The sequence below is a fragment of the Coloeus monedula genome (genome assembly GCF_965178545.1).
Source record: "Coloeus monedula genome assembly, chromosome: 12".
NCBI classification, from domain to species: domain Eukaryota; kingdom Metazoa; phylum Chordata; class Aves; order Passeriformes; family Corvidae; genus Coloeus; species Coloeus monedula.
The window spans coordinates 1,637,413-1,651,465 of NC_138792.1; the positions used below are offsets into that span (position 1 = coordinate 1,637,413).

Sequence of the window (14,053 nt, forward strand, 5' to 3'; positions counted from 1 at the left end):
ATACCTTTCTGCCCTCTAATTCTTCCCCAATTAACAGGGAGCTGATCAGGAGCTGCTTCCTCCAGAGCAGAGGCCGGGTCAGTCCCTGGCTCGGGCCCTGAGCTCAGGCAGAAGGTGGAAGCTTTTCCCGACTCCTCGTCCTTCCCTGGAGTTCGAAGCATTGGGAAGCTTATCCCAAAAGGGTCAGGCTGGTCTGCCACCGCTCCCTGGGCTCCTGGTGGGGTTCATCTGGCTCTGCTGCTGGAAATGCCCCAACGGGATGTAAGGAACAGGCTCCTGCAGCGGGAGCTCCAGGAGCGTGTCCCTGTGGGATTCCAGCAGGGGGGTTCTCGGGTTCGCCTCGTTAGGACTGGGTTTAATCTGCTCCTCACCACAGAGCTGCTCTTGTTCCTAAGATCTTCTTTGGTAAACAACTAAGCAGCAGCAGCAACAACAAAAGAATAAGCAGTTTATCATTAATTTGCCATCCAAGGATTTCCCTTTCATCTCCAAGTTTCCTACATTTCACATTTTCTAACACTTCTGTTGTCTGCATTCCCTTTTTTCCCTTTGTAACACTCTTTCTTTTTAATGGCTGCTTTGATTTCTGTGTTTCGTGGAAGGGCTTTCCAGCCAGGCTTGGCTTTTGCAGCTGCAGCACCCCCGTTGTGGTCGCAGCTTCCTGACTCTCAGTGAAAATAACCCCGAACTCCCCACTCCTGCTCCAGGGTTCATCCACCTCCACCGTTCCATTCCTGCTGCTGCCTTTGGGGAACTGACCTTTGTGAAGCAATAATCTCTTTTTGACTGAATTTGAAGAGGGAAACTCTGAGGAAGCCAAAAGTCAAAACCCAATCAATATTGACCGTTTTCCTGCATTCCAGGCTTTCCATGGGGAGGCTCCAACCCAGGACTGTGCTGGTGACACAGGGACAGCACACGTTTCACAGAGCACCCTGCTCTCACTTCTCGCAGCAGTGGGGATTTTCCTGCTGGATAATTTGGGTCTCTGTTGTTATCTCTTACCGTGATAAGGCTGCCTCAAACCGCCAGCCCATTCCTGCTCCACCACCGAGGAGTTTGGAAAGGTTTAAAGGGAGCTGGATAAAATAGGATTGCACTTCCCAGCTGACAGCTTTGGATAAGGCCCCGGTGCTGCTCCCCACTCCTTTTGTTTGCCCTGGGAGGTTTCCTGCCTGCCTGGGTCCTGTTTAGCTCTGGGAAGCCTGGCTGTGGTTCCTCCTGGCAGGTGCAGCCAAGAGCTGCTCAAGGAGAAAATCCAGACCATCTTCAGCACCTTTTGTCCTTCTGGTGTTCAATAAATGATTTCAGAGGTTGCAAATGGCCATTTGTGTCACTCTGAAAAGGGGAAGGAGCGCAGGAGAGGGGTTGAGAGGGAATTTGAGTGCCTGGCAGCAGCCAAGGTGAGGTAGAGGCCGGTGCTGCCCTGGCAGGGACCCCAAACCGCCCCGTTCCCTGCGATTTCTGCGAGGAAACAGTGGAGAAAAAGCTTTGTGTGTGCCCAGAGGGGTCGAGCAGCCTCCAGCACCTGTCCCAGCCTCCCCCCACCCCTGTGCCCTCTCTATATTTACCCAGGGGGAGCTTTCCAAGAATGGAAGTAGTAAGATAAAACCCCAGAGGGGCTAAAATTAGCCCCGTCCTGGTCCCGCCATGGCATTTCAGCTGTGAGCTCCACAGCTCCGGCCCCACACAGCCCTGTCCATCCCAGCCCTGCCAGATCCTCTCCTTCACTCCTCATTTTTGGGTTAAACCACGGGAGGACTCCCCATGGGATCCCCCAGACCTCAGGGGCTCTGAGCATCGCCCACGCCCCAGGTAAGGCGGCAGCACCGGGACCTGGGCGGGCGAGGGAAGGGAACTGGGACCCAGAGGGACAAATGTGTGCTCTGTGTGCTCTGTCACAGCCTCTTTTTGGGGCTCTGGAAGTGCCCAAGGCCAGGCTGGATGGAGCTTGGAGCAGCCTGGGACAGTGGAAGGTGTCCCTGCCCATGGCAGGCGTGGGATGAGATGAGCTTTAAGTTCTCTTCCAAGCCAAAAACCATTTCGTGAACCCATGAATTTTGCTTTGGGTTCTTCTGGCTGAGGAACCTCCCTCAGGTCCCCACACAAGAGCTCAGGCCAACCAAGGAACCTCCCTTTGGAGATGCCATTTGTGTGTTCAGGAACTGTTACAGCTGCTCTTTCACTTTTCCACACCATTTCCTTGGGATATAACTGGGAACATAACTGTCTTTTGGACTCAAATCTGCAATAACCCCCCCACCCCCTTATCCATGTGGGTGGGGTGATCCCAAAGCTCATTAGCAGTGTCGAATGAAGAGCAGCAGCGTTAGAATTTCCCCATTTCTCTATAAATGGGGCTGCCGTCAGCCGTGTCCCGGTGCCCCCGGCTGTGCTGGTGGCCGTGTCCCCGTGGCTGATGTGGGACGGGTCCCCCGTGGCTGCCCCGGCACCGACGGGCTCAGGTGCGGAACGAGGCCAATCGCTCCGTGCAGCTCCTCGGCTAATTAACTGTTTCCTTTGCTAATTAATTGCTCCGTGCAGCGCCTTGGCTCCTCCCCGGGCAGGTCAGACCCAGCTCTGCCTCCGCCGCCTCTCCCAAGGAAACCCGAGATGCCTCAGGGCTGCCGAGAAATTCCTCTGCCCATCCCGAGCGTTTCCAGCTGCTCAGGTGCCAGCCGGGACATCCCATCCCTGGCCCCGCTGTCCCTCGGCCCCTGAGGCCACATCCTGTGGCCAGAGCCCAGCAAAGCTGCCAGGGTTCAGTCCCACCCGGTGTGATCAGCTCGGCATTCCCAGCCTTCCTCCCCCCGAATCCCTCACTGGATCCATCCCTCACAAGGATGTGGAGCTGTTGGAGCCAGTCCAGAGGAGGCCCCGGAGCTGCTCCCAGGGCTGGAGCCCCTCTGGAGCCAGGGAATGTTCACCTGGAGAAGGGAAGGCTCCAGGGAGAGCTCAGAGCCCCTGGCAGGGCCTAAAGGGGCTCCAGGAGAGCTGCAGAGGGACTGGGGACAAGGCATGGAGGGACAGGACCCAGGGAATGGCTTCCCAGTGCCAGAGGGCAGGGCTGGATGGGAGATTGGGCAGGAATTGTTCCCTGGGAGGGTGGGCAGGCCCTGGCACAGGGTGCCCAGAGCAGCTGGGGCTGCCCCTGGATCCCTGGCAGTGCCCAAGGCCAGACTGGATGAGGCTTGGAGCACCTGGGATCGTGGAAGGTGTCCCTGCCCATGGCAGGGGTGGAATGGGATGGACTTTAAGGTCCTTCCAACCGAAACCATTCCAGGATTTTGGGATCATGATCCACATACCCACTACAACACTGAGCTCCATTTTTCCCTCAGCCCTTTGCCTACGTGGATTCCCCCACTGTGGTGCCAGGGCCATGAGCACATCAGCAGCATCCTCATCCAATGTTCTTTGTCCATTTTTTGGAGAATCTTCCTTATGCTGGGTATAACCTTACACTAAAATGCAGCTGTTGGTGTCAGGGGCTGCTTCTAACCCAGGGGTGGTGCTGGTTTTGCTGTCCTGTAGATCTCTGCCCTCATCCTTTACCATGAAAGCGGCACATGGAGCACAGACCCGACAAAATGAGCCTCATGGACATCAACAAAATGTTCTCCCTGCTGCAGCCCAGGGATGACGAAGAGGACAGCGGGGAGAGCGAGGAGCTGAGCCGGGCCGTGTGCGAGGACGATCACGAAACCCTGGACAGGCTCCTGTCCCAGGACAGGTACAAGAGGCTCATCAACCGCAGGAGCGGCTGGGGTGTCCCCAGCACCCCCCTGCGCCTGGCGGCCACCTGGGGCTGCGTGCGGAGCCTGCGGGTGCTGCTGGCCCACGGGGCCGAGGTGGACAGCCTGGACGTGAAGGCTCAGACCCCGCTCTTCGTGGCGGTCAGCAACGGGCACCGCGAGTGCGTGCGGGTGCTGCTGGAGGCCGGCGCCAGCCCCGTGGGCAGCGTCTACAACAACTGCTCGCCGCTGCTGCTGGCCGCCAGGGACGGCCACGTGGACATCCTGCGGCAGCTGCTGGAGCACGGCGCCGAGGCCAACGTCCAGGCCCGGCTGCCCGAGTGGGCGGCCAACTCGGTGGCCTGCTCGGGGCCCCTGTACCTGGCGGCCACCTACGGGCACCTCGAGTGCTTCCGCCTGCTGCTGCTTCACGGTGCCGACCCCGACTACAACTGCACCGAGCAGGGTGTCCTGGCCCAGATCCGCGAGCCCAAGACCCTGCTGGAGACGTGCCTGAGGTACGGCTGCCACAGCGACTTCATCAGGCTGCTCATCGACTTCGGGGCCAACGTGTACCTGCCCAACCTTCCCCGGGACGGGGCGGCCCCGCGCAGCGAGGGGCTGGAGCTGCTGCTGCAGGCCAGAGGTGATGTGGCTGCGTGCTCCGGGATGGAATGGGCACAGCTTGGCTCTGATTCCCTCTCCCTCTGCTTCCCAAGAGCCCTACCCAGGTTTTCCTTCAGCCTCAGTTCCCCTTGCAGCATTGCTGGGCTGTGTGGGTCTGTGGCCATCCCAGCCCTGCTCTCGATCCCTGGAAGTGTCCCAGGCCAGGTTGGATGGGGCTTGGAGCATCCTGGGATAGTGGAAGGTGTCCTTGCTCGTGGAATAAGATGATCTTTAGGGTCCCTTCCAACCCAACCCATTCTGTGATTCCATGATTCCCACAGCCTGGGTTTCCACTCACTCATTGGGTTACAGGCTGCTTTTCACTCTTCCTCTCCTTTCTGCTGCTCAGTTTGGGCTCTCCTGTACTGCCCAAGTCTGAAATCCTGCACTTATTTCCATGTGGGGATGAAATATTTCCTCGCCATGCCCAGCTCCTGTGGGGGCTTTTGCCCGAGTCCACAGCCACAGCCCCAGCCCCGAGGTTGAGTTTTCACAGGATCATGGAATGGTTTGGGTTGGAAGGGACCTTAAAGATCATTTAGTCCCAACCCTGTCTGGTTTGGTCAATCCATGTCCTTTCCTTTGGATAACACCGGGTTGGAGGGCAGCAGGGTTGTGTGTCTTGAAGGTGACCGTGTGACTTTCCTTCCACAGCTCATCCCAAATCCCTGCTGTCCCAATCCCGGCTGGCCATGAGGCGTCTCCTGAAGCAGCCTGGCCGCCCGGCTGCCCTCGGAGAGCTGGAGATCCCAACAGTCCTGGCCAAATACCTCCAGCACCAGCCGTGATTCCCAGCCTGCCCTCAGGGACACGACTCCGAGCACCCCAGTTAAAACCTGCTCCGACCCCTGGCAGCGAATCCCTGAGATCTGTGACACCGCTGGAAATTTGTGGTCACGAGTTCATTTTTGCTGTCGAGCTGTCTCCAGAAAGCGGTGCCTGTGTGGAAAGCTGGGAAGGGGGAGAGAACAGGACACCTCAGCTCCTGGTTTGGAGCAAAGCGAGGATAAAGCAGGATTTGATTTCCCTGGGTTTGCCTCTTTACTGAGGGATTTACACCTTTAGGTGGTGTTGCTTGGAGAATGGGCTGGGAAAGGGTGTGGAGGGCAGAGGGAGAGGAGCTTTTCCCTCATCCCTTCCTGGGGACAGGACCAGGCCCCCCCGGTGTCTGTGGGTTCCCTCATAGCGTGGCCTTGGCTGTCTCTGAACCCCCTTTCCCAGGGTGGGCAGGCCCTGGCACAGGGAGCCCAGAGAAGCTCTGGCTGCCCCTGGACCCCTGGAAGTGTCCCAGGCCAAGTTGGAGCAACCTGGGACAGTGGAAGGTGTCCCTGCCCATGGCAGGGGTGGCACTGGATGGGCTTTAAGGTCCCTCATGATTCCACGACTCCCAGAGAAGTTCCCAAGTGCCTCCTCCACGTGGGAGGCAGGATTGGGGCTGGCCCCAGCCGTGTGTGCCCACCCCAGTGGCAGCACAGGCAGGGGCTGGGAGACATATCCAGAGTCCCAACGTCCCCACTCATCTTCCTGTCCCAGCTCTGACCCTAAACATTGTCTTCTCACCTCAAAAGTGCTTCATGTCGTGGATGAGGGTCCTTTGGGATTGGGCAGGGTTGGGGGTTGAATTAAAAGTATTCTATTATTGGTTTTAAGCTGTTGTGGCCTGTCTGGTGAGATGTCCTGTGTTTGGGAGAGCTCAGCAGCCCTGCCAGGATTGCTGGGAAGGGACGCAGGGAATCGCTGCAGATGGGGAATTTCAGCCTGGAGTGGGGCATCGCAGCATCACCTTTGGGTCCCTGCATCTCTCCTGCCTTGGACACTGGGATCACCCTTGCCGTGGGGGCTGGAGGTGCCTTCCTGCCTCTTCCCACAGCCAGGAGCTGATGGATAAATCCCACTGCTCCTCAGCAGCTCAGCGCCCACCCGCAGGTGATGCTCTGGACCACTTTTGGGATGCAGCAGAACGTGTCCCGTGGTTCATTCCATCCTGCCCCGTGGAATCCCAGACGGAAATGCTCCCAGGCCGAGGCACGGGGGCAGAGCTCTGTGTCAGCAGCTCCAAGGGTCACTCTTGGCCAAACACAGGCACCTTCCTGCAGGATTTATGGGCTTGTGGCAGGGGCTGTGGGATCTATTAATCAGCATCTATTAATTAGGCTGTGGGGCCTCTCCCAAGGGGAGCATTAGGGCTTGGAAGCAGCCTGGACAAGGCGCTGGGAATTGCTCCACGGGAATGACGACACGGGTGCCACTTCCCTCCGCACCCAGCCACCATCGGGAGCACAGCGGGAGATGCGGACTGGGAGAGGCCGCCCCGCGGGGACTTTGCCACGCTCTGGTGCGATCCCCACTCGCGGCGTCCTTGCTGTCACACTCATGTGGGGATTGAGGCGCTTTTGGCATTTGGGAGTCCCCAAAATGGGGACGGGTCTTCACTGCCGGGCTGCTCAGGGGGGTGTGTGACTGTGGGTGTGAGCAGGTGTGCGGCGGGTGGGTGGGTGGCTGGCAGTGGCCGTGGGTGACACGGCACACGCGGGGAGGTGTCCCACGGCAAACACGCGGCGTCACGCGGGGGTGGCCACGCCACCGCCCCCCGGCATCACCCCCGCTGACCCCCGGCAGTGTCACAGACCCCGCTCCCCCCACCCGTGTCTGTGTCCGTGTCCGTGTCCGTGCCCGTGTCCGTGTCCGTGCCCGTGTCCCCCCGTGTCCCGCCCCACGGCCACGCCCCCGCCCCACGGCCACGCCCACTCACGGGACGCGCAGCACTGGCCACGCCCCCTTGTCAATCATACCCAGAACGAGGCCGCGCCCCCAAACGCGGGGACGGCCCACGAGGCCACGCCCACCCCGCCACCCGGGCTCCCCCGATCGCCCCGGGCCACCGGGGAGGACCCCGTGGGAGGGCCCCGTGGGCGGACACGGCGGAGACCGCGCCCAGCGGCCGCGCCCCGGTACGGCGAGCCCGGTGTGGAGGCCGCGCCCTCACGCAGAGGCCACGCCCCTCCTCCGCCGGCGGCGGCCGCGCCCCGTCAATCACCGCGCCCCGCCCGTGAGGCCCCGCCCCGCCCGTCACGCGGCGCCGCCCCTGCCGCCCGCGCCGGGCGGACCCGCGGCCCCGCGCCCCTCGCGCGGCCTGAGGGCTGGGCCGGGGCCGGGGGTCCCGGGGGTGCCGCGGTGCCGCCGCCCCCGCCGGTAAGTGCTGGGCACAGGGCCGGGCCCGGGGCCGCCGCTCCCCGCGCCCGCCGCGCCGCTTCCCCACGGCCGGGCCCGACCCCCCCTTCCCCCCCCCCCCCCCCGCCCCTCGCGTTTTCCCGGATCCTCCCGAAAGTTTGGGAGCGCGGCGGGGGGAGCGGGGAGGGCCGGGCTGGGGGAGCGTCCCCGTGCGGGGATGGGCGGGCCGGGGGTCCCTGAGGGTCACCCCTGCGGGTGAAACGCTGCATTTCATTGTTACGGTGCTGCTTTTTGTTGCTTTTAAACCTTATTTTCCGTGATTTATTGGTCGTGGCTCTTTGCCCTCGGTGCTCTTTATTTCTCTTCATTTCATTTTTATTTATTTCATTTTTATTCTTCTCCAGCCTCCCCTCCGCAGCAGTGCCGGTGCTGACGTGGAGCTGGAGAGAAATGATTCCCAAAAGGAATTTTTGAAATCCTGGCTCTGCCTCATGCCCTTCCCCGGCTGTTTTCCAGCAGCCCCTGTCCAGGTGCAGGTTTGGGGGCTTCACCCCATAATTTTCCAGCAGCCCCGCACAGATCCAGGTGTGGGGGTTTCTCCCAGGCCCCCCTATCCAGGTCTCTCCAGAGGCTTTGGAGACACCTGGGACTCGTGGTGGGCTCTGGCAGAGCTGGAAAAGCCCAGTTTGCCGGTGGGGAGGTGGCTGTGCCAGCCGGCTACGCCCCAGCTGCTGCCTCCAGCGGGACAGGTGAACGTGAGGGGTTATCAGCAATCCCAGAATTCCAGAATCATGGAATGGGTTGGGTTGGGAGGGACCTTAAAGCCCGTCCAGTTCCAACTGCGCTGTGGGCAGTGACTGTCAGATCAATATAGAGGCGAAGCAACGCAGAACTGAGGAATAAAAATAGACCTGGAATTGCGGGTTTGCTGTGGGGTTGCAGGAGCAGAGATAATCGTTTGGATGTATTTTTAATTTGGGATCTCTGGCTAAACACCTGGGGAAGGTTTCCTGGCCTCCTGTCAGTCAGAGCTCAGCCTGGGGCGTTACAGCTTGGGAGCACATTAGGATTTTATTGCATTTAATTTTTCTACTCTCACCTCTGCAAAAGAAACATGATTATAATTGTTTTATTTCTCCTGTTCCTGACAGCAATCCAGGGTCAAATTTCAAACCTACCTCTCTGCTTCCGGGATAATCTGATCAGGGGGTTCACAGTGGGTGTTTTTAATGCGATTCTCTCTCGCTGGACAGATTATTTTAAAAACAAGTGAAATCTTCTATTAAAAAAAAGCCAGGGCAGTAACCAAAGTGGTTTTTCCCTGGACACGTGCGTAGGGAGGGCTGTGTCCTCGTTTGGCCTCCCTCAGGATGCTCTTTGGAGCCTGGCATTAGGGCTGGGAGGGGGTTTGGGAGGTGCTAGCTCTCACTTAAAGGTAGCCAAACCTGATCACCCTGGAGACGAAAAATCTGGGAAGCTGAAGGGTTTGGAGCGTGGAGGTGCAGGGGTCAGACCTGCCTGTCCCCAGAGGTTCTACCCAATGGAGATGAGTGGTTTTCCTGCTCTGGCAGACTGGTAAATTTAAGCGACATTTTGGTGCCTGGATTTTGGAAGTGGAGAGAGATCTTGGAGGCTCCTGCAGCTGGTGATGGAGCCCTGAGACCCCGGTGCCTTCAGCTCTGCCCCTTGCGCTGCCGTGTCCTCACCTCTGCTCTTTCCCTGTGCCTCAGGTCGGCGGTGATGTGTCCACCCCTGCTCCCGGAGCGCCGCGCTCCCAAAGCCGCCGCTTCCAGCTAGATCCAAACCCGCCCCGCTGCCATGGAAACGGGCAGCCCGGAGGAGCGGGACGGAGGGGACCAGCGGCGGGAGGAGGGCGGGGACGCCCCTGCCGACAGCGCCAACGGCTCGGTGCTGACAGCGGAGCCGCAGCAGCCGCCCCCCGGCAAGCTGAGGAAAACGGCCTTCAAGCTGTTCGGGGGCAAGCGCAGCATCTGCACCCTGCCCAGCTTCTTCGGCGGCCGCGGCAAGAAGGGGCTCAGCAAGTGCAAGACCCACGACGGGCTGAGCAGTGCTGCCTGTGACAAGGGCAGTGGCACACAGCCGGACAGCCCCTCGGAGGGCAGCAGGGATGGGCATCCCGGCCCGCTGCCCAGCTCCCGCAGCGCTCAGCTGGCTGTGGACTCTGGTGCCAGGGGGGATTTGGGCCAGCAGGACAGCTCTCCCCCCGGCAGTATTGAGGGCTGTGACAAAAAGCCCAACGGGGAGAAATCCTCTTTCCCCAGACCCAAAAAAGGGCTGAAAGGATTCTTTAACAGCATCCGGCGCCACCGGAAGAGCAAGGCTGCCGAGAGTGAGAAGGCAGAGCTCCCCGAGTGGAACGGGGACACGGAGGAGGCCGGGAATGCTCCTGGAATGGCAGTGGAGAGCCAAGGGGCCGCAGAGGGCAGGGGAGCAGGGCCGGTCCCTGAGGCCACGGCCTGCCCGGGGGGCTCAGGGGGTGACCCCAGCTGTGGTGAGGCCACTGAGCCTGCTTGCCCCGTGGCCGATGGAGGCAGCTCTGAGGGTGACACGATGGCCGTGCCAGGGAATGGGGACGTTCCAGATACAAAATCAGAGGCGGAGACTGCTGCCTGCGCTGAGTTTGACCGTGAGAGTTTGCTGCTGGCCTTCCACCCTGACTTCATGGACAACGAGCCTCCCTGCCTGCACTCCGGGGACCTGCTGAGCCTCATCCTGGACGACGTCACCTCCCTGAAGAGCTTCGACTCCCTGACAGGGTGCGGGGACGACATCGCCGAGCCTGACATCGCTGAGAGCAGCATCTCGGTGGAGCGCAGCCGAGACGCCACCAAACGCAGCTCCTGCCTGGTCACATACCAGGGTGGTGGCGAGGAGATGGCCATCCCTGAGGAGGCTGAGGAGTACCTGCACCAGGTGTGGGACAGCGGCGTGCCAGGGGACAGGAGCTACGGGGCCCAGGTGTCAAGCAGCAGCCTGGAGACGCACGCCTCGCACGAGGCCGATGCCCACCCCTACATGGGGGATGCCATGGACGGCGTTGACCTCCTGACGCCCCAGAGTGACCAGCAGGAGTCTGCCCCGAACAGTGACGAGGGGTATTACGACTCCACCACGCCAGGGCCGGAGGATGAGGCTGGAGAGGAGCTCAAGAAGGACCGACTGCCCCGGGACAGCTACAGCGGAGATGCACTTTATGAGTTTGACGCCCTGATGAGCCCCTCTCACGGGGAGGAATCCCTGTTCGAGGGCAAAGTCCCACGCCAGGGCATCTTCAGCTACTTCATGGACTTCTGCCTCCCTGCAGAGAAGAGCCTGATCCAGCAGATGATGGATCAGAAAAGAGGGCTGATGGAAGCCGAAGAAGAGGGGCTTGCAGCCATTCAGAAGGAGCTGCTGTACTGGGAGCTGCAGAGGGAGCCGGTCCTGAAGCGCCTGGATGTGTCCAGCAAGGAGAAGTGTCCCCGGGAAAAGCAGTGCATTGAATGTAAAAGTAGAGCAGCTGGCTCCATTGGCAAGAGTCAGAGTGGCCTTGGGAGCGAGCAGGTGGCCTCGCACACCCCGACCCAGGCTGTCAACGGTGGGGTTGCAGTGGCTAGGGCTGAAAATCCAGAGTGGAGGGATTTTCCAGGGACTCTGTGTCCGGAAAACTGTTACAACAGCCAAAAAGCCCCTGGAAGTTGCCTTACTCAGCTCACAAAGAACAACCCGGGGTTCAACGCAGACCTGGACTGTGGGATGTTTGGGGACTCCATCCACGGCAGCGTGGCCCCAGCCAAGGCAGGGATGTTCCCTGGGTTCAGGCTCCCGGAGCAGGAGCGCAGTGGTGGAGCAGAGCCCAGCTCCGGCGAGCCCCAGGTGGGCAGTGAGCCTGAGCACGCCGTGAGCTTCTCGCAGGCTCTGGTGGAGTTCGCCAGCAGCGGGACCCTCTTCTCCAGCCTCTCCGAGAGCCTGGGGAGCTCGGCCTCCAGCTCGTCCTTCACCCAGAACCTCCCTGCCCTCCCCACCATGGTCACCTTTGACGTGGTGGATGTGGAGCAGGACGGGGAAGGGGAGTGCGAGCAGCACCCGGAGCTGACCGCGGGCGAGGACATCGCCGAGGCCTTCGACGACAGCTACGGACAGAAAGAGTCTTTGGCTGAATGTGACGAGAGAATGTCCCCGGGCTTCTCCCCGGGCTCCTTCCAGAGCTGCAACTGGGGGGTGGCCAGCCTGCCCCGCCACCTGCGCCTGCACGGGCTGAGCCCCTCCATGCCCGCGCCGCTCTCCGTGGACCGGAGGAGCCGCTCGCTGGACACGGAGAGCCTGGAGTTCGAGCTGGCCGAGCCGCAGGGCGCCCGGAGCGGCCCCCAGCCCTGCCGGCTCTGGGCCAGGCGTGAGGCCAGCAGGAAGGACTCTGCTGGAGCCAGGAGGAGCAGGAGCAAGGAGGAGGGCGAGCTGGTGGCTCCCGAGGGCGGCTCAAGCTGGCCGGGCCTGCGGCACCTCCAGCCCGGCACCGACACGGCTCCTGGCGGGATGGAGCTCTGGGGCTTCGTCCCGGCCGGCGCCGTGGAGAGCATCTGGGAGCCATCGGAGCCGCCAGACACCGAGTCCCCTTTCCTGCCTCTCTCCCGGGGTGGCACCGGAGAGGCTCCGCAGAGGCGGCCCCAAGATCCAGAGCTGAGCAGGCACCCGCTGCGGCCCTCCAACCTCCCCCTGCAGCTGGAGACCAGGTGGGGCTGGGAGGCGGCTGGGTCCTACCGGTACCACGGGGACGTCCCCAAGCTGTCCCGCTTGTTACCCCTGGGAGAAGCCGAGCTGCCCCCGAGCTTCACCTTCACCTGCTCCCCGGAGCACCGCGCCAAGGGCAAACCCGTGGGCATCGCCCAGGGCGTGCCACAGCATCCCAGTGGGAGCAGCGGGGACACCGAGGGCCCGGAGCGCTGCCCCGAGCCCCTCAAGGGCAGGGCCACCCCGGGGCACGGCGGCTGCCGCAGTGCTGTGCTCAGTGTCACCGATGCCGAGTAGCTGCAGGAATGTCACCACGTCACCAAGGCCGAGTATCTCCAGGAATGTCACCATGTCACCGTGTCACCAAGCCATGGGGCTGCAGGAATGTCACCGTGTCACCATGCTGAGGCTGCTCTGGGCAGGGCTGAAGTGGGGGTAAAGGGCAGGGAGGGAGGAAACCGGGAGCAGTTTTGGGGGGACTTTATTTGAGCTGGGCTGATGCTCCTCTCCTGCAGCCATCCATGGCCTCACCCCTGCGGATGCTCTGGCGGGGTTTGGAGCTGCCTTCAGGATTCCTCCATCACCACTGAGGCACTTTCTGGTTCTCCAGCCCTTTCCAGTGCCAAGTCCAGCAGCAGCCCCCAGCAGAAGCTGGGGATGGACCCGTCGCTGGTGTGGCAGGTTGGGGTTTGCGCAGGATTGGGGCTGAGGGAACAAGCCTTGGGCAGACTTTTGAGGGAAATGGGGCTGTTTTCCTCTTTTTGGTGAAATGTTTTGGTTCAGACTCACTTTGAATGTCTTCCACCTCAGGCTCAGTCTGGGGAGCTGGGAGGAAGGGTGCCGCTTGTTCCAGAGCGAGGACGGGGCGAGGCAGCTGGAAAGGGGAACTTTGTAGCAACGTTTTTATTTATTTGGTTTTTTCCTTGCCCCAAAGGAAAGCAGGAGCTTTTGTGTGCGTGCTGATAACGTTCTCCAGGTCTAGTTTGAGTTTGCTCAGCGAGATGTGCTGTCCATGGTATCCCTTTGAAGAACAAAGTGTTGGTCCCTTCTTTGTTGTGGTCTTCACAGTGCAGAATTCCTGGTGGAAACCTTTCCCGTGCTTTGTCCTGGGCTCCTGGCCTCTCCAGGGCCGTGGGGGCAGGGATGAGGCCTTTGAAATAAGCTAAATTTGCATTGTGCCTGTAGCTGTGAAGTGGCAGATGCTGTTACTTTCTCAGAAGGAAGCTTTGTGGCTTTTTAATTTAATTTTATTATTTTATGGTTGTTTTCTTTGCATAAACCCACAGGAGCAAAGTTTTGTGTTCGTTGGAATTCGGGATGGACCGCAGCTACCTTGGGCTTCACAGCTTCCTCCTCCTGACTGGAGGGAACAAAAAAACTGGGAGTTGCTGGAGGTTTGGGATTTTTTGCATCTTGGAAGGAATGTGGAGGAGGGACACAGGCTGAGGGGACCCTACAAGCTCCTGTGACATCTGTTCCAGCCTGCTGATCCCCCCTGTCCTCTGTGATCCCAAACCTCCAATCTGTGACACAAAGCTGCTTTGTGTCCTGCCCAAGCTCTGTGTTCTGATTGAATTCCATTACCAGTGATTTTTGTTTCCCCCCCCCATTGCCCTTTTTCTATTTTACTTTGCAGCAGAGTTTGTAGCATTCAGAAAAATCATCCCAAAGTGGAAATAGCAGAGTTTTACCACATTTGTGGAGTGAGGGATGGCTCTGCCTGGGTCAGACTCGATTTTCCTGCTGGGTCCTGC

At 60.4% G+C, this 14,053-nt stretch overlaps 2 protein-coding genes across 3 annotated transcripts; both read left to right on the forward strand.

The window, feature by feature from the left end:
- Window positions 1-1,666: 1,666 nt before the first annotated feature.
- Window positions 1,667-5,965, forward strand: ASB12 (ankyrin repeat and SOCS box containing 12). Of its 2 annotated transcripts, none has more exons than XM_082289680.1 (3): window positions 1,667-1,815; window positions 3,535-4,252; window positions 5,055-5,965. In XM_082289680.1, the coding sequence occupies exons 2-3, from the start codon at window positions 3,570-3,572 to the stop codon at window positions 5,446-5,448; spliced, it is 1,077 nt and encodes a 358-aa protein (XP_082145806.1). In that variant the 5' UTR covers window positions 1,667-1,815; window positions 3,535-3,569; the 3' UTR covers window positions 5,449-5,965. The 2 variants fall into 2 exon arrangements, with proteins under 2 accessions (XP_082145806.1, XP_082145807.1); XM_082289681.1 differs by having other exon boundaries at window positions 3,535-4,380; window positions 5,055-5,318.
- A 1,528-nt stretch (window positions 5,966-7,493) lies between these two features.
- Window positions 7,494-12,682, forward strand: AMER1 (APC membrane recruitment protein 1). The gene is made up of 2 exons (XM_082289414.1): window positions 7,494-7,592; window positions 9,302-12,682. The coding sequence occupies exon 2, from the start codon at window positions 9,390-9,392 to the stop codon at window positions 12,594-12,596; it is 3,207 nt and encodes a 1,068-aa protein (XP_082145540.1). The 5' UTR covers window positions 7,494-7,592; window positions 9,302-9,389; the 3' UTR covers window positions 12,597-12,682.
- Window positions 12,683-14,053: the final 1,371 nt, after the last annotated feature.

Coding starts and splice junctions, on each gene's coding strand:
- ASB12 (XM_082289680.1), top strand. CDS start 3,570: ATGGAGCACAGACCCGACAAAATGAGCCTCATGGACATCAACAAAATG. Junction 4,253..5,054: donor CTGCTGGAGACGTGCCTGAG/GTACGGCTGCCA, acceptor TTCCTTCCACAG/CTCATCCCAAATCCCTGCTG.
- AMER1 (XM_082289414.1), top strand. CDS start 9,390: ATGGAAACGGGCAGCCCGGAGGAGCGGGACGGAGGGGACCAGCGGCGG.